Genomic DNA, 24,184 nt, shown 5'->3' with positions numbered 1-24,184 from the left:
TCATCTACATATCTGAGGTTATTGATATTTCTCCTGGCAATCTTGATTCCAGCTTGTGCTTCCTCCAGCCCAGCATTTCTCATGATGTACTCTGCATATAAGTTCAATAAGTAAGGTGACAATATACAGCCTTGACATACTCCTTTTCCTATTTGGAACCAGTCTGATGTTCCATGTCCAGTTCTAACTGGTGCTTCCTGACCTGCATACAGATTTCTCAAGAGGCAGGTCAGGTGGTCTGGTATTCCCATCTCTTTCAGAATTTTCCACGGTTCATTGTGATCCACACAGTCAAAGGCTTTGGCATAGTCAATAAAGCAGAAATGGATGTTTTTCTGGAACTCTCTTGCTTTTTCAGTGATCCAGCAGACGTTGGCAATTTGATCTCTGGTTCCTCTGCCTTTTCTAAAACCAGCTTAAACATCTGGAAGGTCACAGTTCACGTATTGGAGAAACCTGGCTTGGAGAATTTTGAGCATTACTTTATTAGCATGTGAGATGAGTGCAAGTATGCGGTAGTTTGAGCATTCTTTGGCATTGTCTTTCTTAGGGATCGGAATGAAAACTGACCTTTTCCAGTCCTGTGGCCACTGCTGAGTTTTCCAAATTTGCTGAAATATTGAGTGAAGTACTTTAAAATCGTCTTTTAGGATTTGAAATAGCTCAACTGGAATTCCATCACCTCCACTAGCTTTGTTCGTAGTGATGCTTTCTAAGACCCACTTGACTTCACATTCCAGGATGTCTGAGTCTAGATGAGTGATAACACACCATCGTGATTATCTGGGTCGTGAAGATCTTTTTTGTACAGTTCTTCTGTGTATTCTTGCTACCTCTTCTTAATATCGTCTGCTTCTGTTAGGTCCATACCATTTCTGTCCTTTATTGAGCCCATCTTTGCATGAAATGTTCCCTTGGTATCTCTAATTTTCTTGAAGAGATTGCTAGTCTTTCCCATTCTATTGTTCTCCTCTTTTCCTTTGCACTGATCACTGAAGAAGGCTTTCTTATCTCTACTTGCTATTCTTTGGAACTCTGAATTCAAATGGGTATATCTTTCCTTTTCTCCTTTGCTTTTTGCTTCTCTTCTTTTCACAGCTATTTGGTGTGAAATAGTGATTAGTAAAACTAATCACCTTTAGTAACATATTTCTAAGTCTGACTTGTCTGCTAATTAAAACAATTCTTAGATCACTTTATAAAGCTATAGTTTTTAATCTATAACTTAAAAGTTATACTTTTAATCTATTTCAGATTATTCACAAGTCTGATTCAGTTTTTAGCCACTTTATTGTTTTTTAGGAGCTCTTGTTGATGCTAAGGAAGGGTAACGGATTCAAAGGAACTCAGATGAGTTAAACTTCCTTCATCAGCGGTTTGTAAAAAGACTTGATGGTGGTTGAAAGTGGGATAATGTTAAAATTAATGCACAAATTGGCTCAAGAGTTTCCTTCTAGGGGTTTATCCGTTGTTTTATCTTTGATTCTTGTATTCCACACATTATTGAATTGACTTTATTTATGAATCTTCTGAGAATTTCCTGTTTTACTATAAGTTTCATTTATAACTTTTATTTATAAATCAAACCTACTCTTGTGCAGTTTCTTCTTTTTGCTTTTAGTTTTCTTTTTTATTAGAAATAATTTTCATTTTTTAGACTGACAAATGTTCTTGAACTTAGAACTATTAATATACAGTGAAAATCACTCACAACAAAATTTCTTATTGAAGTTTTTATTTTAAGGACTGAATATTGATCCCTTCTTTCCCTACAGTTTGAATTTTACTACATACTTAGTATCTTTTAAATGACAAAAGCAATATTAGGACTTGACTGTGTGTAATGGTTGTTAATAATAATTGTAGTGATAGAGGCACCTCTGCCTGGCTAGTGCTTGTACTCTGTATGTACCAGATACCCGGCCAGCACTTTTACGGACTAGACTGGAAAACTGAGGCTCAAATGAGCTAAGTAACTAGGCTCAGTTCACCAGTTAGTACTGATGGAGCCAGACACTATGGTAGGCTTTCTTTTGGTTTAGGCTGTAGTTTAAAATTGATTTAGAAGAGTGGAATTACCAGTTTTTAAAATGTATGGTGTAGTGGCAGGGTCTTTAATAAATAGTTTTTAAATTACTAAGGAAATTCTTTAGTGCTTTTTAAATTTTTGTAAAGGAAATACTTTATGAGTTCAGATTAGAGCCTTTTTTCCTTAAGTGTTTTGCTATAGTCATACTTCACTTTTCTAGAATGGGTGCCTACTCTCTCCTTCCCTATTTCTTTCATTAAAAATACATACATACAAATCCACCCATCGTACTAGGTGATTGGTTCATAGGCAATGGCACCCCATTCCAGTCCTCTCGCCTGGAAAATCCTCTGGACGGAGGAGCCTGGTGGGCTACAGTCTGTGGGGTCGCTAAGAGTCAGACACAACTGAGCAACTTCACTTTCACTTTTCACTTTCATGCATTGGAGAAGGAAATGGCAACCCACTCCAGTGTTCTTGCCTGGAGAATCCCAGGGACGGTGGAGCCTGGTGGGCTACCATCTATGGGGTCACACAGAGTCAGACATGACTGAAGTGACTTAGCAGCAGCAGCAGCAGCAGCAGCTCTCAAAAGTTAGACATTTTGATTGAGTTTTCTTAAATTTATCTTTAACTTTACTCCCTGATTAGTGAGATAAGTTTGCTGAAACTTTTCTCAGAAAGTCTTGACTCATAGAACACTGGCTTTGTTGTCCCATCACGTCACCAGGGCTCTGCTTCAACCCAGCTTGCACAGGAGTCTAGATGAGAACGACTCCTGATAGACTGCTGGGTTTGAGGCTGCTTCTTAAGCTTAAAAATCCTTGTCCTAATGGGAGATACTTTTCAACTAGAAAGTGTCTTTTTCTAAGTTGTCCTTACTATTTTATAAATAACTTAAAATTTCAGGCACTAATAATGTTTTGAATCTTTATAAGACTGAAATCTCTATTTCTCTTTATTATTATTTTTTATTTTATATTGGGGTATAGCTGATTAACAACATTGTGATTGTTTCAGGTGCATAACTGAGCAACTCAGCCATGCATATACATGTATCCATTCTCTCCCAAACTCCCCTCCTATCCAGGCTGCCATATTAACATTGAGCAGAGGTCCCCTGGGGTACACAGTAGGACCTTGTTGGTTACCCATTTTAAATATAACAGTGTGTGAAAATGAATGTGTTAGTCACTCAGTTGTGTCTGACTCTTTGCGACCTCATGGACTTTAGCCCTCCAGGCTCCTCTGTCCATCATGGGATTCTCCAGGCAAGAATACTGGAGTGGGTAGCCTTTCCCTTCTCTAGGGGATCTTCTTGACTCAGGGATCGAACATAGGTCCCAGATTATGGGCAGATTCTTTACCGTCTGAGCCACTAGGGAAGCCCATATTTATACAGTATTCCAGTATTTATATTGCTATGACTTTCAACCTAATTATTAACCTAATGGTGTCAGTAGACAAGCCTATGGCAAAAATGCAACTACTCATTAACCTTTTCCCACTTTAGCAAAATAGTTTTGCTGTTCATAAGTTCTTGTGATTCTTTGACTCTAGGTGTAGAAGTAGAGAGTAGGAGAAAATGCTTCATTCATCTCGTCATCACTGTTCATGTAAGAAACAGACATGTGCCGCCTGTAAAAAACGATATTTGCCTATCACCAAAATCTTTGTCTTATGGAAAAATGTTACCAATTCTGGGAACCCTACTTGTTCAGGACTCAGTCAGCATCACAGAAACAGAAATGGTTTCTACCAAAAAGTGATTGTTGATTCTATTCACCAGAAAATATACATCATGCAGAAATGGTATTTGTTCATTAAAATACTTTTTTTTAGCATTTGGATACCTTTATCTTTTGCTGACCATCCGGCAGTTTGAGATTTTTTTTAAAAAGCAATGAAGTATTGTTTAATGTTGATTTGTGTGATACAGTCTAGACCTTCAGTTTTAGTCAACTAAAAATCCACAGCTAGGCACTGGCTGGTTTCCTTGAGAGCTCTGATGATGATGTTACATGACAAAGAATAACCTCTGCTGGACCATCCCAGCAACATTTGACTGCTTTTACCTTCCTGGTTTTCTTTTTTAGGGGTAGCATTTTTTTTTTTTTTTAAGTAAATACCAAGTGTCTTATATGGGCCAGACTCTTAAATGGTCGTAGTTTTATGAGAATAGATCATATCTATCTTTTGTTCTTGAGAAGCCTTACAAGTTGTCCATGTGTGATCTTACTTTTAAGAATAGTTCCATATACTTGCCTTCTGCCTTTCTTTTAAAATAATTTTTTATCAGTACATATTCTAGCCAGCAAACAGATGTGTATTTTAATAATTAACCTGTGTCCCTACTCCTCAGCTAAGAGATAGTTTTGCCTTTATTTTAAAAATTTTCTGAGGCTAGTTTTTTTAGCTTCTTGAAATACTGGCTATAAAGTAATACTGGCTAATTCGTTTTAATATAAAACAAATGAGAATTTGCACACCCAAATAAGCTTTATTTTTAAAAGTGTATATTTTGTGAAGTAAACATTTATTCCAGTAGTGCCATGAACCAAAATATTTTTAAACTTACTGTTTTGCAATTGTCTTCATAAGAATGTGAATGTCATGCAAGAAAATAATTTCTAATGACGCCTCCTTTTTGTGTGCAAAAAAATGCATGAGATGATGGTCTAACAGTGCAAAAGTGCACTTCCAAAAGTTATTTGAGCAGTGGTTGCACTGTCGAAGAGCTCATGCTTCCCAGAGGTGATTAGCTAGAGGGAGTGACCTTGAGGGGGGTGTATATTGTGCGGTGATTTTGTCATCACACCTTGTTCATCAGGTGTTGACCTAGAGGAGGAGGGTGACTGAGTCAGCCCCAGTGTATGCCTGTTGACTTACTGTAATCATGATCAGAGCCCCCCTTCATTTTCAGATTTTCCCTAGTTTGTATAATAAATAATATGCTTGTTGTGTGTGTGAAACTATTCAAGTAAGTAAAAAGACATTACTAGTGTACTGAAAGTGCTCAGGTTTGTGATATGTGTGGTTTTAATTTTATTCGCTTTTTAGTTATTTTAAAAGTTAACACTAATTCCTTTCTATCATCTAATACCTGTTTATCAGTTGGTAACTAATTTTTATATCCTGACTTCATTGAATCTGGCCAGTTATTCCAGGGCTGGATCACCCCAGTGCAACTAACCCGGCGATTCATTTGAAATCAGCTAGATAATTTCACAATGTGAAGTTACACTTTTTTCTTAATATCTTCTAATATCTAATCTGTTCAGTTTCTCTCAGTTGTCTCAAACAAAGCATGTCTTTGTTGACTTGATTGAACTAGGATTCGAAAAAGGTCTGGATATTATATATCCTTGATAATCTCTGCATCTCTCTTAATCTATAACAGCTTTTTCCTGTAACCTTCCTCCATTTTTCCCCATCATGTCTATTTGATGAAGAGACCAGATTATTTTTCTGTAGAGTTTCCCGTATTCTAGATTTTGAGCACATGGTGTCTGTTAACGTGTTCCTCTGTCCCTCCATGTTTTTGTGAACTGGTAGCAGATGGAGAAGCAGGATTGCACGGGAGTTTATTGGCTTTTTTATTGATATTTTGCGCAGATGGTCGTGAGCCTTGCTGTGACCTGTCAGAATGCCCATCTTGTCTAGTTGACTCCTCTCCCGTGAGGTTAACAGAATCTCCGAGATGAGTTTCAGTCTGATCCATGTGACAAATCCTCACATTTCCTGTGTAGGTTTTATGAGCCACTGATGATCATTGCCTGGAATCATTATTTCATTACAGCTTGTGATTTTGTAATTCTGACATTCCTTTGCCTTTATTACTTTCATTACTGGGAAGATGATTCTGAGACGCTGTGGTCCTGACTGACTCTGGAAGGGGAAAAGGGAAGAGCTGAGTTGAGGTGGTGAGGTGCAGAATTGATGCACAACCGTCAGTGGCTGAGGGAAGAGCGGACTCAAGAGACAACTCGAATTACTGGATTGGGAACCTAGATACATCATGATGTTATTTAGGGAACAGCTCCAGTTTTGAACACATGAGACTGTAGTTACTTGCTTGTTGTCCAGGTGAAGATGGCCAGTCTCCCGTTGGAAACATGGGTCTGGTCTGAATTGAAGAGGAAGATTTTGGCTAGAAATGTAGATTGGGGAGCTGGTGGTGTGTGTGGGATACTTTTTCTTTTTTTTTTTACAATATTTACTCTTTATTCATTAATTTTGTCTCTGTGTTACATTTATTTTTTTTTAATTTTATTTTTAAACTTTACAAATTGTATTAGTTTTGCCAAATATCAAAATGAATCCGCCACAGGTATACATGCATTCTCCATCCTAAACCCTCCTCCCTCCTCCCTCCCCATACCATCCCTCTGGGTCATCCCAGTGCACTAGCCCCAAGCATCCAGTATTGTGCATCGAACCTGGACTGGCAACTCGTTTCTTACATGATATTTTACATGTTTCAATGTCATTCTCCCAAATCTTCCCACTCTCTCCCTCTCCCACAGAGTCCATAAGACTGTTCTATACATCAGTGTCTCTTTTGCTGTCTCGTACACCGGGTTATTGTTACCATCTTTCTAAATTCCATATACATGCGTTAGTACACTATATTGATGTTTTTCCTTCTGGCTTACTTCACTTTGTATAATAGGCTCCAGTTTCATCCACCTCATTAGAACTGATTCAAATGTATTCTTTTTAATGGCTGAGTAATACTCCATTGTGTATACGTACCACAGCTTTCTTATCCATTCATCTGCTGAGGGACATCTAGGTTGCTTCCATGTCCTGGCTATTATAAACAGTGCTGCGATGAACATTGGGGTACACGTGTCTCTTTCCCTTCTGGTTTCCTCTGTGTGTATGCTCAGCAGTGGAATTGCTGGATCATAAGGCAGTTCTATTTCCAGTTTTTTAAGGAATCTCCACACTGTTCTCCATAGTGGCTGTACTAGTTTGCATTCCCACCAACAGTGTAAGAGGGTTCCCTTTTCTCCACACCCTCTCCAGCATTTATTATTTGTAGACTACTTTTTCTTATTAACTCTGTTTCCTCTGATAATCTGACTATAAGATTGACTGTATTTTGGGGGGGGAAATTCAGTTTTAGAATTCATTTAAAAATTTTTTGAAGCAGTCAAAGCTTTGTCTGTTCTTCCTCTTCGCCCCCCACCACCACCCTGCTTTCTCCCCTTTTTTTTTTCTTTTTTGCAAAGAAAACTTCATTAAATGCTTTGGAAAGACTGACTAAAAATGAGTCACTTAAAAAAATCACAGTTGACAAAGAGACATTACATAATGAGGAAAGTTTAAATTCTCCAAGAAGATATAACAGTTCTTAATTTGCCCCCTTTATCAATGCAGAAAATTTAAGTAAAAACAGTGTATTCTGTTTGGAAACAAGGCATCACCACTGTTTCAAGAAGGTGGAAGTCAGTTGTCAACTCTTCAGGATTGAGGGAAATTTGAGAAGGTCTCCTACAGGCAAGTAGTTCTGTAGACAGGTGTCCTGCAGAACTTGCTTAAAGCAGAGGGGTAGCTTTCTGGTGAGTTGCTTTCTTGATTGAGTTGCAGGCTTTGCCCTTGGTTTCTGCGTGTGTATGTTCGACGCAGCAGAGACCCTCTTCTGTGTCAGGGCGCGTGACACCTCAGCAGCGTCCGGCAGCAGCGCTTTTGTCCCAGGTGCAGCCGGAGTCTGGCCACACTGTGTGGGTTTCCTGGTGGTCCTGGGGGGGTCCGTCACCGACCTCTGTCCTGTCTTCTCGGTTTCCTCTCATCTAATACCCCTCAGAGCCCCCCTCCTTTTCAGAATCCAGGCCAGTAGTTTTATAGAAGCTTCTTCATATTGGAATTAGATGGATGCCAATTAATGTTAAATCACAAATCGTATTTTCAAAATTGAAATTAGATGATTTGTAGATTAAGCATAGACATTGGGCACATGTATTCTATCGGTAAGGTACATGACATCAATAGATGAGTCCTGTGTCAGTTATCTCATTGCTGGTGTTAAATTATAATTATGTGATAAAGTGAGGTCTATCATTTTTTGTTCCCTTTTAAAGGGAACTTTCCCCCCGTAAAATAGTAAGTACCCTTATAATAAGTAACCTTTCAGACTGTGAGAATCACTTCTTCAACAACCTCTCACCCATGATTTTAAGATAATTTTGAATAATTTTGCTTTAATTGGTTATTACTGTGGTGGTTGCAAATAACAACTCTTCTAATTCTGTTTTCTAAGCTTTTTAGTTTGTGTCCTATAAAGAACAGCTCCTCCCTCCCCGTTAAATTTTTTAAGTAGCGGTACACACTCTTGGAGTCTTCTTACTTGATTGCTGTTGTTAAACCAGGCCCACCCCTGGGTGGGAGGCCCTGTGGGTGAGCTCCTGCGTCCTCCTGTGGTTTCCCTGTCTGTCTGGGCACGTCTTTGCTCCCTGGACAAAGTGTCCCCATGTACTCTCCTCCAGCTCTGGCACCAACCTTTATTCAGGGAATCTTGATTCTTTTTAGGGCAGAATAGAATTTAGAAAGCAAGATGCAGTTATTGCTACTGGGATATCATTATTTCTAGGCCCTTTAGACAGAGATAAAGGGGGAAATACATGTTAGTTTTAAGTCAAGTTCATATTGATGTCTAATTTCAGTCCGTCACCACTGTGTCTTCCTGTCATTTTTAGTGTCTGTAGTTCTCTCTTTTCTTCCATGAGAACTCTGGTGTTCTTCAATATTATATGTAGTCATTTACTGAGCCCTGCAATAATTAGAAATTAGTTTCAGATTTACTATGCCCATTCTACTGTGAAATTCCAAATTTATTTACAGTTGTTTTTGTTCCTACAGTGTATTCATTTCTGGTGTTGATTGTTCAGAAGTTACTTGGATTAATTCTTTTTTTTCTTTGCTGTGGTTATCAATTTGATAAATAGGTTATTTGATGATGTTGATTAGTACCTGTTTTCTCACATTCTTCCCTTTCCCTCCACACCCAGTTTGAAATACGGATCTCTAATGACAAATCTGAGTTTCTTTCTCTTAAATGATTTGGTCTTTTTTACCTGATGCCTCAAATTTTTTTATTTTCACTGTTTTGTATAAACCAAAATTCAGCTGAGTAAATTTGAAGCTCTGATTAGCTTTATCCAATTCATGAATCAGACAGCATCTATCTAACAAACAGAAGGATGCCCCCAGGGAGCTCATGAAAGGAAAGGTTGTTAATTGGCAGATGGATACGATTCAGTTCAGTCGCTCAGTCCTGTCCGACTCTTTGCAACCCCATGGACTGCAGCACAGCAGGCTTCCCTGTCCATTACCAACTCCCAGAGCTTGCTGAAACTCGTGTCCATTGAGTCAGTGATGCCATCCAACCATCTAATCCTCTGTCGTTCCCTTCTCCTGCCGTCGGTCTTTCCAAGCACCAGGGTCTTTTCCAGTGAGTCAGTTCTTTGCATCAGGTGGCCAAGGTATTGAAGCTTCCGTTTCAGCATCAGTCCTTCCAATGAATATTAAGGTTTGATTTCCTTTAGGATTGACTGGTTTGATCTTGCAGTCCAAGGGACTCTCAAGAGTCTTCTCCAGCACCACAGTTCAAATGCATCAATTCTTTAGCACTCAGTGTTCTTTACGGTCCAACTCTGAAATCCATACACGACTACTGGGAAAACCATAGCTTTGACTAGATGGACCTTTGTCGGCAAAGAAATATCTCTGCTTTTTCATATGCTGTCTAGGTTTGTCACAGCTTTTCTTCCAAGGAACAAGCGTCTTTTAATTTCATGACTTCAGTCACCATCTGCAGAAAATAAAGACTGTGAGACTATTTCAGACCAGATCACCTTCCCTCACAGAGAGGCTGGGGGTCCTATTAGAGCAAGTAGTACCCTTCACCAATGCTGATCAGGAAACTCTAGACTGCTGGTTTATAATTCTTAGTGTGGTTAGATATTTGTCTTGGTGGGCTTAGGATCAGCGACCACATTTGGGGCCTGTTGTTTCTTTCTAACAGTAGGTGTGTCTCTCTTGCATCCTGTTGTTCTTTTTAGGTTAATTACTCTGTTCCTTTGTCTGCTTTCTCTTATAACAATTTAATAAAATACCCTGCTTTAATCAATTTATATTGCTTATATTTATATGAATTACTTTTTTGAAATTTTAGTAGGCAAAGGAGAACAAGATAGTATTTTTTAACTTCATGACTGCTGAGCAAGCTTTATTTATTTTATGAAGAATCAGACAGTATAACCTCAGACTTTATGAGGGGTTTTGGGGGCTCTAGTTTCACCCTGCCACCACCACCATTGTTGATTAGTCACTAAGTCATGTTCAACTCTTTTGCGACCCTATAGGCTGTAGCCTGCCACCACCATCACTTATATCTGAATCTTCTATTTTCTTTCCCCTTCTTTGTTTGGAATCTGATCTCAGCAGTTTCTCATGGTGGGGCCTTTTCCGGTACACCTGGCAGGGAGCATCGGCTGGTTACTCTAGAGAATGCTCAACCTGGGCCATCCCTTCACGGTCCAGTGCCCAGAGCTCCTGCCCTTTCAGCAGCTCCCTTCCCGGTGACCCGCTAGACTCTTGAGTGATTTCTTCCATTCTCCTTGCTACCTTTGCTTGCTCCTGTGTGGATATTTGTACCACAGGGGTCTTATTGCTGTTACTAGTTTGTTCCTAAAGTGAAAAGTAAAGTCACTCAGTCATGGACTATACAGTTCATGGAATTCTCCAGGCCAGAATACTGGAGTGGATAGCCTTTCCCTTCTCCAGGAGATCTTCCCAACCCAGGGATCAAACCCAGGTCTCCCACGTTGCAGGAGGATTCTTTACCGCCTGCAGTGTTTGTTCTACCAGCTTATATTCTGGGGTTCATTGAAATACTTGGACACTTAATTTTGTTGTAGATGTTGTCTGTGGTATGGGGTGGGGGGCGGGGGTTGTTTTGCTGTCCTGGTGAAACTGTGTACCTCAGGTTGGGACTTGAACCCACTGTCTTTTTAAATCCCTGATCATACCTGGGACTTAATGAAGCTCAAGTACTTGATGTCACAGAAAGAATTCAGTGAGAGACAAAGTGATGGGTAAGAAGTGAGTTCACTTAGAAACAGTCCACAGAGTGAGGGCCATCTCAGAAGGCAAGAGCAGCTCCAAGCTATGAGATTGTCAGTTTTTATAGGTGAGTAATTTTTTATACTCACCTATATTTTTTATAGGTGAGTAAGTTTTTATAGGCTGATAAGTGGGAGGAGTATGCCAGCTGTTTTGGGGAAGGGGTGGGGATTTCCAGAAATTGGACCACTTGTTGACCTTTTGTGCTCGACCTTGGAACTGTCAACACTTCCCAGGTGGCTCAGGTTCCCTGAGAGGCCCAGGTTCAATCTTTGGGTGAGGAAGAGCCCCTGGAGAAGGAAATGGCTACCCGCTCCAGTATTCTTGCCTGGAAAATTCCATGGATGGAGGAGGAGCCTGGCAGACTACAGTCCATGGGGTCGTAAAGAGTCAGACATGCGGAGCCACTAGCACTTTCATTTTCTTGGAACTGTCATGGTGCCTCTGGGTATGTCACGTAGCCTGCTGGTGTGTTACAGTGAGAGTACACTGAGGCTCAAGGTCTAGTGGAAGTCGTCTTCATCATCTTGGACCTGGTTGTTCATTGTTCAGTCACTTAACTCATGTCCAGCTCTTTCGGCCCCATGAACTGCAGCACACCAGGCTTCCCTGTCCTTCACTATCTCCCAGAGTTTGCTCAAACTCATGTCATTGAGTCAGTGATGCCATCTAACCATCTCATCCTCTGCTGCTCACTTCTCATGCCCTCAGTCTTTCCCAGCATTTGTGTCTTTTCCAGGTAGTCAGTTCTTTGCATCAGATGGCCAAAGTATTGAAGCTTCAGCATCAGTCCTTCCAATGGATATTCAGGGTTGATTTCCTTTAGGATTGACTGGTTTGATCTCCTTGCTGTCCAAGGGACTCTCAAGAGTCTTCTCCAGCACCGAAATTCAAAAGTATCAATTCTTGAGCGCTCAGCCTTCTTTATGGTCCAACTCTCACATTTGTACATGACTGGAAAAACCATGGCTTTGAGTATACGGAACTTTGTCAGCAAAGTGATGTGTCTGCTTTTAAATACGCTATCTAGGTTTGTCAGACCTGGTTAGTTCTAACCATTTATGTCCTCTCCTTGGGCCATGTCATTCTTTTAAAGACTGTGCTTTACCACTCTCCCTCCTGTTTCACTAGTCACTTTTTTATGAAGTGCTATAGGAAGAGTCAGAAAGTTTTGCCAATGCCACCACATTTCCACTACCTTATTCAACTTGGTGGTGGTCTTGCTGAAGCACCACAGGGAAAACTTAAAAATACACCTATTTTTATTCTCCTTTTTGTCCTTCCCCAAGTCATTTAGAAGAGATTGTGGGGAAATAGGACCTGAAAATGCTTTGCATAGTGTTTTTATATCTAGACAGATACTTAATTCTTAAAGGGTTATTTTGACATCAAATAAATAAATCTTTACAAATTACTTATTGGTGTTTTGGAAATTTTGAAGTTGAAATTATACATAACCCACCATACATATGATGTTAGCACCTACAGCAGCACTGATAATTTCTGCCCGTCTGTGTTTGTCTGTTTCCTTAAATTGATGCTTATTGTCACCTCCATTTCTTAAGTTAGCAATGTAAGTAAGTTATACAACCTCAGTTACATAAACAATTTTAAGAAGTTGAGAAACTGGAGGAAAAAAAATTCCTACCAGATTTCATTAGTACGAGTATTCAAAACCTTTTAAATTACTGTGTTCTTAATGAGTTTTTAAATCTTTTTTATACTTTATAGAGACTGTCCTTAAATAATGACATATTTGAGGCAAACTCTGATAGTGATCAACAGAGTGAGACTAAAGAAGACACTTCTCCAAAGAAAAAAAAGAAAAAAGTAAGGCATAAGGAAGAGAAAAGCCCCGACGACCTGAAAAAGAAGAAAGCAAAGACTGGGAAACTGAAAGACAAGCCCAAACCAGACCTGGAGAGCTCCTCTGAAAGTTTGGGTTTTGATTTAAGGACAAAGAAAAGAATTTTGGAAGCCAAAGAAGAATTAAAGGAATCCAAAAAGCCCAAAAAAGATGATATAAAAGAAACTAAGGAGTTAAAGAAAGTTAAAAAGGGTGAAATAAGAGATTTAAAGACTAAAATAAGAGACGATTCCAAAGAAATTAGAAAAACAAAAAAAGAGAAATGTGTTGAATCTCAGGTGGACTCTGACCTGGGTGTACTTAGTGATTCCCCGCTTCAGGAAGAGGACTGTGAAGATTTACAGGTTGACAACAGAGAGGAGAAGCAGAAGTTTAGAGGTGCTAAAGATAAAGCTGAGCAAGAAGCCAGTCTAGATCCTGCTTCTGACATACAGCAGGATGGCAGTGTAAGTGCTGATGAGGACGAGGTCAAAGCAAGGAGGAAAAAAAAGAAACCAAGAAGGACAGAGGAACTTAAAGAGAGCAAAAAGCTAGAAAACAAGAGCCTCTTCTTAGAGAAGAAGACTACACAGAAAAAGCAAAGGAATCAGGACAAAGGCCAGAGCAGCACAGAGTTGGATAAGCCAGTGCCTGCCTCTGCTCTGACACCGCCGAGGATGTCCAGGCCCACAGACTCCCCGGGGGAGGTGAGTACGCAGGTCCGGGTGGAGGGTGGTTGGATCCCACGAAGGTTTGCGTCTGACAGAATACAGGGACGTTCCACTCAGGCTGGTGCTCTAAGTAAAGACTTGGAGACAGTGGAGCACAGCCCATCCTCATTTCGTTTCACTTAGCAGATAGTGCGTTTTTTATTAGACTGAAGGTTTGTGGCATCCCTGTATCTGAGCCGGTCTTCCTATAGTATCTGCTCACTTCTGTCTCCGTGCCCCATTTTGGTAATTCTTGCAATATTTTAAACTTTCGTTTTGCTTTTTGGCCACCCTGTGTGGAACTTTCCTGACCAGGGATGGAACCCATGTCCCTGGAGTCTCAACCACTGGACCACCGGGAAGTCCTAAACTTTTTCATTATTACTGTACTTCTTACAGTGTTTGTGATCAGTGACCTTTGATTTTGTTTTTGCAAAAGCTGAAGGTTCAGGCAACAGCCAGCATTTTTTTAGCAATACAATATATATTTTTAATTAAGGTAGGTATGGCTATTTTAGACATAATGCTGTTGCACACTTAATTCTATAGTGTAAATGTAACTTATATGCACTGGGAGGCAGAAAAATTATAACTCGTTTTATTGCAATGTTTGCTTTATTTCATGGATTTGAAGCCAACCCTGTAGTGTCTCTGATGTGTGCCTATAAGAGAAGTTCTTCTACCATTACAGAGTTAATACTTTATCGGGAGATTTTCTTCTCCCTCCTAGATTCTAGGTTGCCTGGCTGCTCTAGAATTGAACTGACATGAAACAGATTAACATGGGGAAAATTAAAAGTTTACTAACACTTACACATGAAAGAGACCTAGGAAAACTGAGTAACTCTCCAAAATGGATGAAACCCTCACCTCAGACACCACCCTCAGCCAAAGACAAAAGAGGATGCTGAGGATGGGGAACCAGTCCTGGGAGGAGAAGCACTGTAAACAAGGGCGAGGTTGCCACACTGACTGGTGAGTCCTCGCCTGCCACTTGAGAACTCTTAGACGCCCTTGCCAGAGGAGATTTCCCTCAGAGTTGCAAATGTCTCTCAAAAGGGTGGCTCTGACTTGACTTTCAGAGTTTTTTCCTTGCCTGCTGTTACTTATCAGTAACCAGCTTAAAATAGTTAAAATGCTAAAGAGACTATTCCCCTACTCCCCTACTAGTCTGTCTGTGCGGTGCTTAGTCGCTCAGTCATGTGCTACTCTCTGCAACCCCATGGGTTGTATATAGCCTGGTATTCTCCTCTGTCCATGGAGATTCTCCAGGTAAGAATATTGGAGTGGGTTGCCATACCCTCCTCCTGGGGATCTTCCCAACCCAGGGATCAAAGCCAGGTCTCCTGCATTGCAGGCAGGCAGGTTCTTTATCAGCTGAGCTACCAGGGAAGCTCTGGTCTTCCCACTAGTCTGACTGGTGGGAAGCAATTATAAATGCTAATGATCCCGCTTTTGAAAGCACCTCAACTCTTCCCTTAGTCTAATCCAGACTTTCTTTTGGACTGACCGCAGCTGGAAAACTGGGGGCTAATTTGTGAACAAGTCAGGGTTTTTAGAGGAATTCAGATACGATGTAGCATTGTGAAGTAAAGCTTAGAGCTTTGTCGGCTTACTCTATTAGCTTTTCACATCCTACATATATTTTCCCCATGTTCTTTTAAGAATATACCACTTCTGAAAAAAAAAAAAAGAATATACCACTTCTGGAACTTCCCTGGTGTGTGTATTAGTTGCTCAGTTGTGTCTGACTCTTTGAGACCCATGGACTATAGCCTGCCAGGCTCTACTGTCCATGGACTTCTCCAGGCAAGATTATTGGAGTGGGTTGCCATTTCCTTCTCCAGGGAATCTTCCCGACCCAGGGATCGAACCCCAGTCTCCTGCATTGCAAGCTGATCCTTTACCATCTGAGCCACAGTGGACTCTACTGGTAGTCCAGTGGCTAAGACTTCCGTCTTCCACTGCAGGGGGTGCGGGTTGGAAACTAAGATCCCACATGAGTGCAGTGAAGCCACTCTACCCACCCCAGCTTGTGACGAAGAAAAGGGCAGCCTTTATGGGAAAGGCCCCAGTGCAAGGAGAATGGGTGTGGCTCCTGCTTGAAAACCCCAACTCTCCAGAGGGTTTCAGCATAGCATTTTTAAAGGGGGGAGAGAGCAGGTGGTGGCAGGACCTGTGATCAGTTGTGCACAACTCTCTGGTTCATTGATGGTGAGATTAAGTGATGGTGTCACAGGGTTAATATTGATCCTTAGACTCCATTAGGCCTGGGAGGGCCGTGTCTTCATGGTCCTTCATGGTCATCAAGCAGTTAACTAACACCTTCCCTTTGGTGGGGGATTTCACATCAGTAAAACTACACAGGAAGTGTGCACCGGACACTCTTACCCAGGTTCTCCAGAGTGGTTAGCTGCAGCAGATATGGGATGTGCGGTGGCGGGGGGTCTGCCCTGGGAAGGCCCCATGGGGCTCCTGCTCTGTTATTAAACTAATGCTATATCAATAACCTCAGATGTGCAGATGACACCACCCTTATGGCAGAAAGTGAAGAGGAACTAAAAAGCCTCTTGATGAAAGTGAAAGTGGAGAGTGAAAAAGTTGGCTTAAAGCTCAACATTCAGAAAACGAAGATCATGGCATCCGGTCCCATCACTCCATGGGAAATAGATGGGGAAATAGTGGAAACAGTGTCAGACTTTGTTTTTTGGGGTTCCAAAATCACTGCAGATGGTGACTGCAGCCATGAAATTAAAAGACGCTTACTCCTTGGAAGGAAAGTTATGACCAACCTAGATAGCATATTGAAAAGCAGAGACATTACTTTGCCAACAGAGGTCCGTCTAGTCAAGGCTATGGTTTTTCCTGTGGTCATGTATGGATGTGAGAGTTGGACTGTGAAGAAGGCTGAGCACCGAAGAATTGATGCTTTTGAACTGTGGTGTTGGAGAAGACTCTTGAGAGTCCTTGGACTGCAGGGAGATCCAACCAGTCCATTCTGAAGGAGATCAGCCCTGGGATTTCTTTGGAAGGAATAATGGTAAAGCTGAAACTCCAGTACTTTGGCCACCTCAGGCAAAGAGTTGACTCACTGGAAAAGACTCTGATGCTGGGAGGGATTGGGAGCAGGAGGAGAAGGGGACAACAGAGGATGAGATGGCTGGATGGCATCACTGACTCGATGGACGTGAGTCTGAGTGAACTCTGGGAGTTGGTGATGGACAGGGAGGCCTGGCGTGCTGCGATTCATGGGGTCACAAAGAGTCGGACACGACTGAGTGACTGAACTGAACTGATACTAGCCTGTCTAGTCATGAGGGAAAAAGTTAAGAAAATATAATAGTTGGGGACTGTTAAATATCCACTGAAATATTATGAGGTCAGCATAGCAAAAACAGAAACATTTACAAAATGTTACGGTGAAGAAAACCATACATACATGCGAACAAAGTAAAGTAAAAATATCTATGCAGTGTAAATAAAAATAAATTTTAAACAACAAAATTATCTGTAAAATTACAGAGATCCGAGGGACAATGTGGAGAATTAAAAATAGTTATGTTTGGTTAGTATGACTCTAGATGAAGTGTTTTGGAATTTTATTAGTAGTAATAAAAAATTCTTCAAGGAAACTTGGTGTTGGGTTTTGAATGTGATGTTTTGTGAATTGTTGAGGTTGGGGGTAAACTTGACCAAGGAAGCAGTTGACGTGAGTCGTCAGGAGTCATGTGCACAGTTCACAGAAGGGGGGCCTAATGCCAGAAACCTGTTTCCCAGTTTTCAGAATCAGTATCAGTTCTGTCTGTGTTTGGGGTCTTACATGTGTCTTTTTCAGGAGAGAGAGACCAAAAAATATGAACCCAAAGAAAAATACCAAAAAAAGCAAGATTTGGACAAGGAAGAAAAAGGCCGAAAAGAGCCCAAGGCATTAAAGAGTGAGTGAATAGTGACATTTGTCATTTATGTTGGTCTTTCAGACAGAGAGTCTAGTTCATTGTGAAGACAGACTCTCTTCTAACCTGCAAAATTTGTTCACTGGGGACTTGAGAACATTATGCTACTGTTGTTTACCAGTAATCAATGTATACTAGTATAACTAACTCCTCCCCCATCTAATCATGTTTTTCTTTTTCCTTTTGGGTATGAGATGAAATACGTTATCTTCATTTTTTTTTTTAACTTTAGTTTTTTAATTGAAATAGTCAATTTACAATGTTTTAGATTCTGGTGGGAATACATTATCTTTCAAGAGACAGGAAATTAGTTTTGACAGAAAAGTAAATAAGTATCTCTTCTAGTAGATGCTGAGATAAACTTCTGTTTAATCAATTTATTGTGTTTAGCTCTGTGTCATTTGTATAAATAAAATTAATATACATTTTGATCACATCAAGATTTAACTCAATTAAGAATCTATAGTGCATGTTAGTATTAGAACAAGTACTTTATAAAACATTCACCATTACAGTGTTTGAATAAAACTGGATATTTCAGTTCACACACCAAAAAGTACTTGGAAAACAAGTTCTTGTGGAAGCAGTGATTTCTAAGAGATGGCTGATTACTTGAGAGTGTTCTCCCACAAACTGTGTACCTGAGGTAATACTAAAAGTGAGTTTGGGCTCTAAACCTCAGTTCAGACTTGGCAGGAAGTGGCAGCTTTGATGGAATCTGGGAAGGAACAGCTTTGATGGCTTGTGTGCAGGTGAGTGATGTAGAGACTATGCTTCTTCATGGTGATACTGCAGCTCTAAGCCTCTCTTCAGAGAGTGACTGGAGATTCAAAATATTGTAAGATTAGAAGTCATTAGGAACTTTTTCTTCCTCTGAGTATCTGTCAGTTTCAGGTACATTTTTACTGTGAATGTTCAGTCTGTTCCTTAAGTTCAGAAGGCCACACCTGGAGTCCGATTTTCAGTATTCCTGCTGCTAAAACCTACCTGCTTCCACCCCAAGTCCAAAAGGTGCTATGGCTGGGACTCTGCCGGCCTCACTGTGTCTGCAGTTTTTCAGAGTCTGTTGACCGTAACCTTGCAGCTTATATATACCTGTGCTTCTGTCTGATCCTTGGCTCCCAGCCTCCAGGACAGAAATAAAATTGCATTTGAGGGTATATTTTGGGAGTGTGTCAGAATCGGTGAACATGAGTCTTTACATTGCATTATGCTGTGTTACAATGGATTCAGCATCCTCTTCATACAGTAGCTTGGGAAAATACCAGAATTCAGTTGCCTTCAGATTTAAATGTGGAAAAAAGGACTTACCTGTGGAAAAAGGAAAGAATGGTTAACACTTTTATTTCTGAACATTGAATGAGATGTTCCACTTGCTATTCTCTATTTTTGTTACTGGACTGGTGTTCTATGTAAATAATCAGGATATTCAGAGTTTAAATGTCTGGGACAAGCAGCTTTAGTGCTGCCACTGTGGTATTATGTTCTGCATATGTCGTTTTGTTGTGTCATATACTTGGTGAGGTTTCCTCAAGGCACATAGAAAACAAAATTGATAAATTGCTCAGATTCCTTTCACTGTGATTTGGAAATGATACATCTTAATAGAATGAGAGCCTTTTTTTTGGACTAGCTTTCTTATAGAAAAAGAAAAGGTTCAATTTGTGTTGGTTAGCACTGCATTCATGTAATGCTTGCTTTTCCTCTGGTCACACTGTGTTGTGCCGTTAACCAGGATACCTCTACTCGTAGCAAACTGTCAACCCACTCCAGAGTTCTTGCCTGGAGAATCCCAGGGACAGAGGAGCCTGGTGGGCTGCCGTCTATGGGGTCACACAGTCGGACACGACTGATGTGACTTAGCAGCAGCAGCAGCAGCAAAACTGTTTAAGCCTATGCAGTTCTTACAGAGGAAAATAAATGAGAGATGTCATCTAAAAGTACTATTGAGAAGGTATTCCTATTTAACATAAAAGAATTCAGAATTTAAACAAAACACCTGTCTGCTATATACCTAAAATTTATAGTTGTTCACTCTGTTCTGTTCTACCCCTTTTTGGGTGTTGTTATTACAGATCTGCTGCTTTGCCAGTCTTCTCTCTGCTTTGTCTTTAAAGCGAGTGGATTATCGCAGGCATCAGGTGCAGTGTTGCTGGGCCACAGTCAGTGTGCTGACACTCTTTCATCTCCCAGTCTCCACCAAAAGTCATTTTTGTACCAGGTCACTTCCGGGCACAGTGGAGGCGGTGTCTCAGCAGAAGGGTGGTTGGTGACATGACTAGGATTATTCTGAGGCTCATGGGCTGTGGTCACCTTTGTCAAAACTGCGAGTAGTTCAGACCCCCAGAAGAAGAGCCATTCACTTTGGCTGTCCTTTCTAAGTACGGAGCAGCCAACACAAAGATGAATGGAAAGGCTTCATGGCTGTGATAGTCAACCTGATCAGGCTTTCTAAGCAAGGCAGATATTAGTAAGAATTAAGAAAATATCCAGTACTTTGGCCACCTCATGCGAAGAGTTGACGCATTGGAAAAGACTCTGATGCTGGGAGGGATTGGGGGCAGGAGGAGAAGGGGGCGACAGAGGATGAGATGGCTGGATGGCATCACTGACTCAATGGACGTGAGTCTGGGTGAACTCCGGGAGTTGGTAATGGACAGGGAGGCCTGGCGTGCTGCAGTTCATGGGGTTGCAAAGAGTCGGACACGACTGAGCAACTGATCTGATCTGAAGAAAATATCTGTGTGTTTTTTTTAAAACACCCAGATTTTCTTTTGATTACAAAGAAATTAGTGACTCATATCAATTTTATTTTTTTCCAGTAGCATTTAAGGAAATTAGAAATGCGTTTGATTTGTTTAAATTAACTCCAGAAGAAAAAAATGATTTTCCTGAGAATAATCGGAAGAGAGATGAAATACCGCCAGACTATAAAGTCACAGAAGACCACAAAGCCAAGGAAAACAAGCCGTTACTTAAAGAAAGAAGAAATACAAGAGATGAGACTGACACGTGGGCATATATAGCTGCAGAAGGTGACCAAGAAGTTCTGGACAGCGCGATCCGAGTGGAGGAGAGTCCTGGTGAGTTTGTGTGACTGTCTGCAGTTTTCTCAGGGCTGTGTGCAGAGCTCTCTCCTCACCTTCCTCTCCTCTCTGCACTTGTTATGGTCTCGGGATGGAGTAGAAAACTGTTTCAATCTATTTTCTGATTCCCTGTAGAATAGCTCAGCACATTTACAATTACAGAGATTTTTGGTTTGCTACCTTATCTCCTCTTGTCAAGTTGTCTGATTGTATCTCTTACTATATTGCTTTCAGAAAACTGTCAAAATACAGACTTATTTGTATTCTTCCCTTTCAGCTTTGTAGTAAATAACACTAAATGAGGTTATATTGTGAGTGCTGTTCTGAAATACTGGAATTAGCTGAGGAGGCAAGGGCTGTGTATAGAATGAGGAATAAAAGTATATTTATGTATTTATAACTAGGGCAGGGGTTTAGAGATTTGTCTGATAAAACTTTGTATAATTTATAAATCTTGTAAAACAGTTGAAGTTTTGAAATATTTGGGGATATATAACAAGCTAGATGTTAGGTGACCCTCTTACTGCAAAACGCCTAGGTTCTGGGATCCTTGGTAACACGATTGCCCAGCTGGTTGGAAGCTGGGTTCGTTTCTTCAGCCAGCATACGGTGGGGGTTGCAGGGGCCGGGAGGGGACTGGGCTGCCCAGATGTCAGATAGCAGCGCTGCTGTTGAGATACCAGGCAACAAAGAATAGTCCCTCATCAGAAAGATCCCCTGGAGAAGGCAATGACAGCCGATTCCAGTATTCTTGCCTGGAGAATCCCATGGACAGAGGAGCCTGGCAGGCTACAGTCCACGGGATCATAACAATCAGACATGACTTAGTGACTTACCAGCAACAAATACCTTTTTAGGGGTGGGGCTACTATACATATATGTTTGTATGTAAGCCACATCTTTGTTTTCAGAGGACAAAGGTGTGCAATTAAAAGTCAGAGACAGAGTCTGTCATACAGAGTGAAGTTAATCAGAAAGAGAAAAACAAATATTGTATATTAGTGCCTATTCGTGGAATCTAGAAAAATGGTATGCTGGTGCTAAGTCACTTCAGTCATGTTTGATTCTGTGTGACCCCATAGACGGCAGCCCACCAGGCTCCCCCGTCCCTGGGATTCTCCAGGCAAGAACACTGGAGTGGGTTGCCATTTCCTTCTGCAGTGCATGGAAGTGAAAAGTGAAAGTGAAGCCGCTCAGTCGTGTCCAACTCTTAGCGACCCCATGGACTGCAGCCTACCAGGCTCCTCCGTCCATGGGATTGTTTCTGTGTTGGGATGTCCTTAAATCCTTTTAACTTTTTTTTTCTCGAAGTATAGTTGATACACAGTGTTGTTAAAGTGTACAGCAAAGTGATTCAGTTACACATACACACATATATTCTTCTTCCGATTGTTTTCCATTATAAGTTATTACATGATACGGAATATAGCTCCTTGTGCTATACAGTAGGTCTTTGTTTATGTTATGTATAGGAGTTTGTATCTTTTAATCCCAAACTGCTAATTTAGTCCCCTCTCCTTTCCCCTTTGGTAACCATTAGTTTGTTATCTGTGAGTCTGTTTCTGTTTTGTCAGTAAATTCATTTGCATCTTTTTTTTTAGATTCCATATGATATTTGTCTTTTTTGTGTCTGACTCACTTCACTTAATATGGTCATCTCCTGGTCCATCCGTGTTGCTGCAGATGGCATGATTTCACTCTTTTATGGCTGACTAGTATTCCTTTGGATATGTATATACATACACATATGTGTACACACACACCACATTTTCTTTATACATTCATCTATCGATGGACATTTTGGATATTTAAGTTGCTTCCATGTCTTGACTGTTGTAAATAGTGCTGCTGTGAACATAGGGCTCCATGTATCTTTTTAAATTAGTTTTCATCTTTTCTAGATATATGCCAGGAGTAGGATTGCTAGGTCATATAGTAGTTCTGTTTTTAGATTTTTGAGAAACCTCCATATTGTTCTCCATAGTGGCTATATCAACTTACATTCCCAGTTTGTAGAAGGGTTCCCTTTTCTCCATGCCTTCTCCAGCATTTATTGTTCGTAGATTTGTTTTAATGATGGCCTTTCTAACTGATGGGAGGTACTGGCTGTCGCTTTGATTTGCTTTTCTCTAATAATTAGCAATGTTGAGCATCTTTTCCTGTTAGTCATCTGTTTAAATCCTTTAACTCTTACCATCAAACATTTGTGCCTTTCACTATTTAAAATAGTACAGCCATTTTGAGTTCTTCCCAAATGTCCTCTATTCCACTGCCAGTTAGGGAATAAAGATGTTCATCCCTAGTGTTGATGAGTCCATGGGTCGGACATGGGTTGGAAACTAGCACTTGCATCGTTTGTAGTGGGGGCGTCTCAGGGCCCTGGTGGCTGTGGGGCTTGGTGCGAGTACTTGCAGGGGGAGAAGCTTGAGCCAAGTCTGACAGGATCACAGGCAATGACTTATTTATATTTAGAGTTTACCTACATGAATATTGGAAGCAGTGTACATTCATCCCTTGTGTAACGTTAACCCTCTATCTCTGGCCCTTCTGGTTGCGGGGGGCTGACCAGCTGTCCAAGAAGAATGGCCAAAGGAACAAATCACAGGGCTTCCTCTTACTGAAGCCCTGTGATTTCTCGCTTTCTTTCAGCTACTAAAATTCATGTTCCTATTTTACAGTTAATAAAATACCTATTAGTCTTTATGCCTCTTCATGTATGACATCTAAAAGTGGACAATTCATATTACTACCCAAAGAAAGTCAGAAATTTAATGAGAAACTCAGATAATGATGTAAGTTTAAAGTGTAACATTTGGGTTAGGACACCATATGCTTAAATAAAAATGGCATTGTATTTTTTATAGTCCATAAAAGTATATCTTAATAAGGCTCTTCTGTGTCGCAGATGGCAAACAGCAGGTTCTGAGTCTGGGCATGGATCTGCAGCTGGAGTGGATGAGACTGGAGGACTTCCAGAAGCATCTTGATGGAGAAGATGAGAATGTTACTACAGCGGATGTGATTCCAAGCAGTGAGTAGTTTTGGAATTATAGGGATCTTCTTCATGAATCTAGTTATTGAAACCTAATTTATCTTTTCTTTCATTTTAGATTTATTGAGGGATGCTGTGAAAAATGGGGATTATATTACTGTGAAGGTTGCACTTAACTCAAGTGAAGAATATAACCTGGACCAAGAGGTGAAGTGTCTTTGTAAAAATCTGATGAAAGGAAGATGGAAAATAGCTCTATTAAAATAACTCAGGTTTATTCTTTAACTATAAAAGTAATACATGTTCACTTTATAAGAGTCAAACATTGTAGAAACGTGTAATAGAATTACAGTTCTTGTAATTCCAGCCCTGTATAATGCCCTTTAGTTACCATGATATGCCTGGTTTTGTCTATGGTTTAACCTCTGCATTTTGAGGG

At 40.5% G+C, this 24,184-nt stretch overlaps 2 protein-coding genes across 3 annotated transcripts in view; one reads left to right on the top strand and one right to left on the bottom strand.

Moving 5' to 3' along the window:
* MPHOSPH8 (M-phase phosphoprotein 8) overlaps positions 1-24,184 on the top strand; it is a 48,024-nt gene that overhangs the window by 12,893 nt on the left and 10,947 nt on the right. Inside the window, exons 3-7 of one of the 2 annotated variants that reach the window (XM_002691851.7) lie at positions 12,890-13,711; positions 17,550-17,649; positions 20,493-20,750; positions 23,659-23,784; positions 23,864-23,952. In XM_002691851.7, coding sequence (XP_002691897.2) covers positions 12,890-13,711; positions 17,550-17,649; positions 20,493-20,750; positions 23,659-23,784; positions 23,864-23,952 — 1,395 coding nt within the window. Of the gene's footprint in view, positions 1-12,889; positions 13,712-17,549; positions 17,650-20,489; positions 20,751-23,658; positions 23,785-23,863; positions 23,953-24,184 lie in introns of both variants that reach the window. The other variant, XM_005213825.5, reaches the window with a different exon arrangement.
* PSPC1 (paraspeckle component 1) overlaps positions 18,140-24,184 on the bottom strand; it is a 93,187-nt gene continuing 87,142 nt past the window's right edge. The window contains exon 10 of the transcript XR_009496602.1: positions 18,140-18,978. The gene's annotated coding sequence lies outside the window, so the exon portion shown is untranslated. The remainder of the gene's footprint in view (positions 18,979-24,184) is intronic.

This window comes from Bos taurus, chromosome 12 (assembly GCF_002263795.3).
Source record: "Bos taurus isolate L1 Dominette 01449 registration number 42190680 breed Hereford chromosome 12, ARS-UCD2.0, whole genome shotgun sequence".
Lineage (NCBI taxonomy): Eukaryota > Metazoa > Chordata > Mammalia > Artiodactyla > Bovidae > Bos > Bos taurus.
This window is presented reverse-complemented; position numbering and strand designations above follow the sequence as displayed.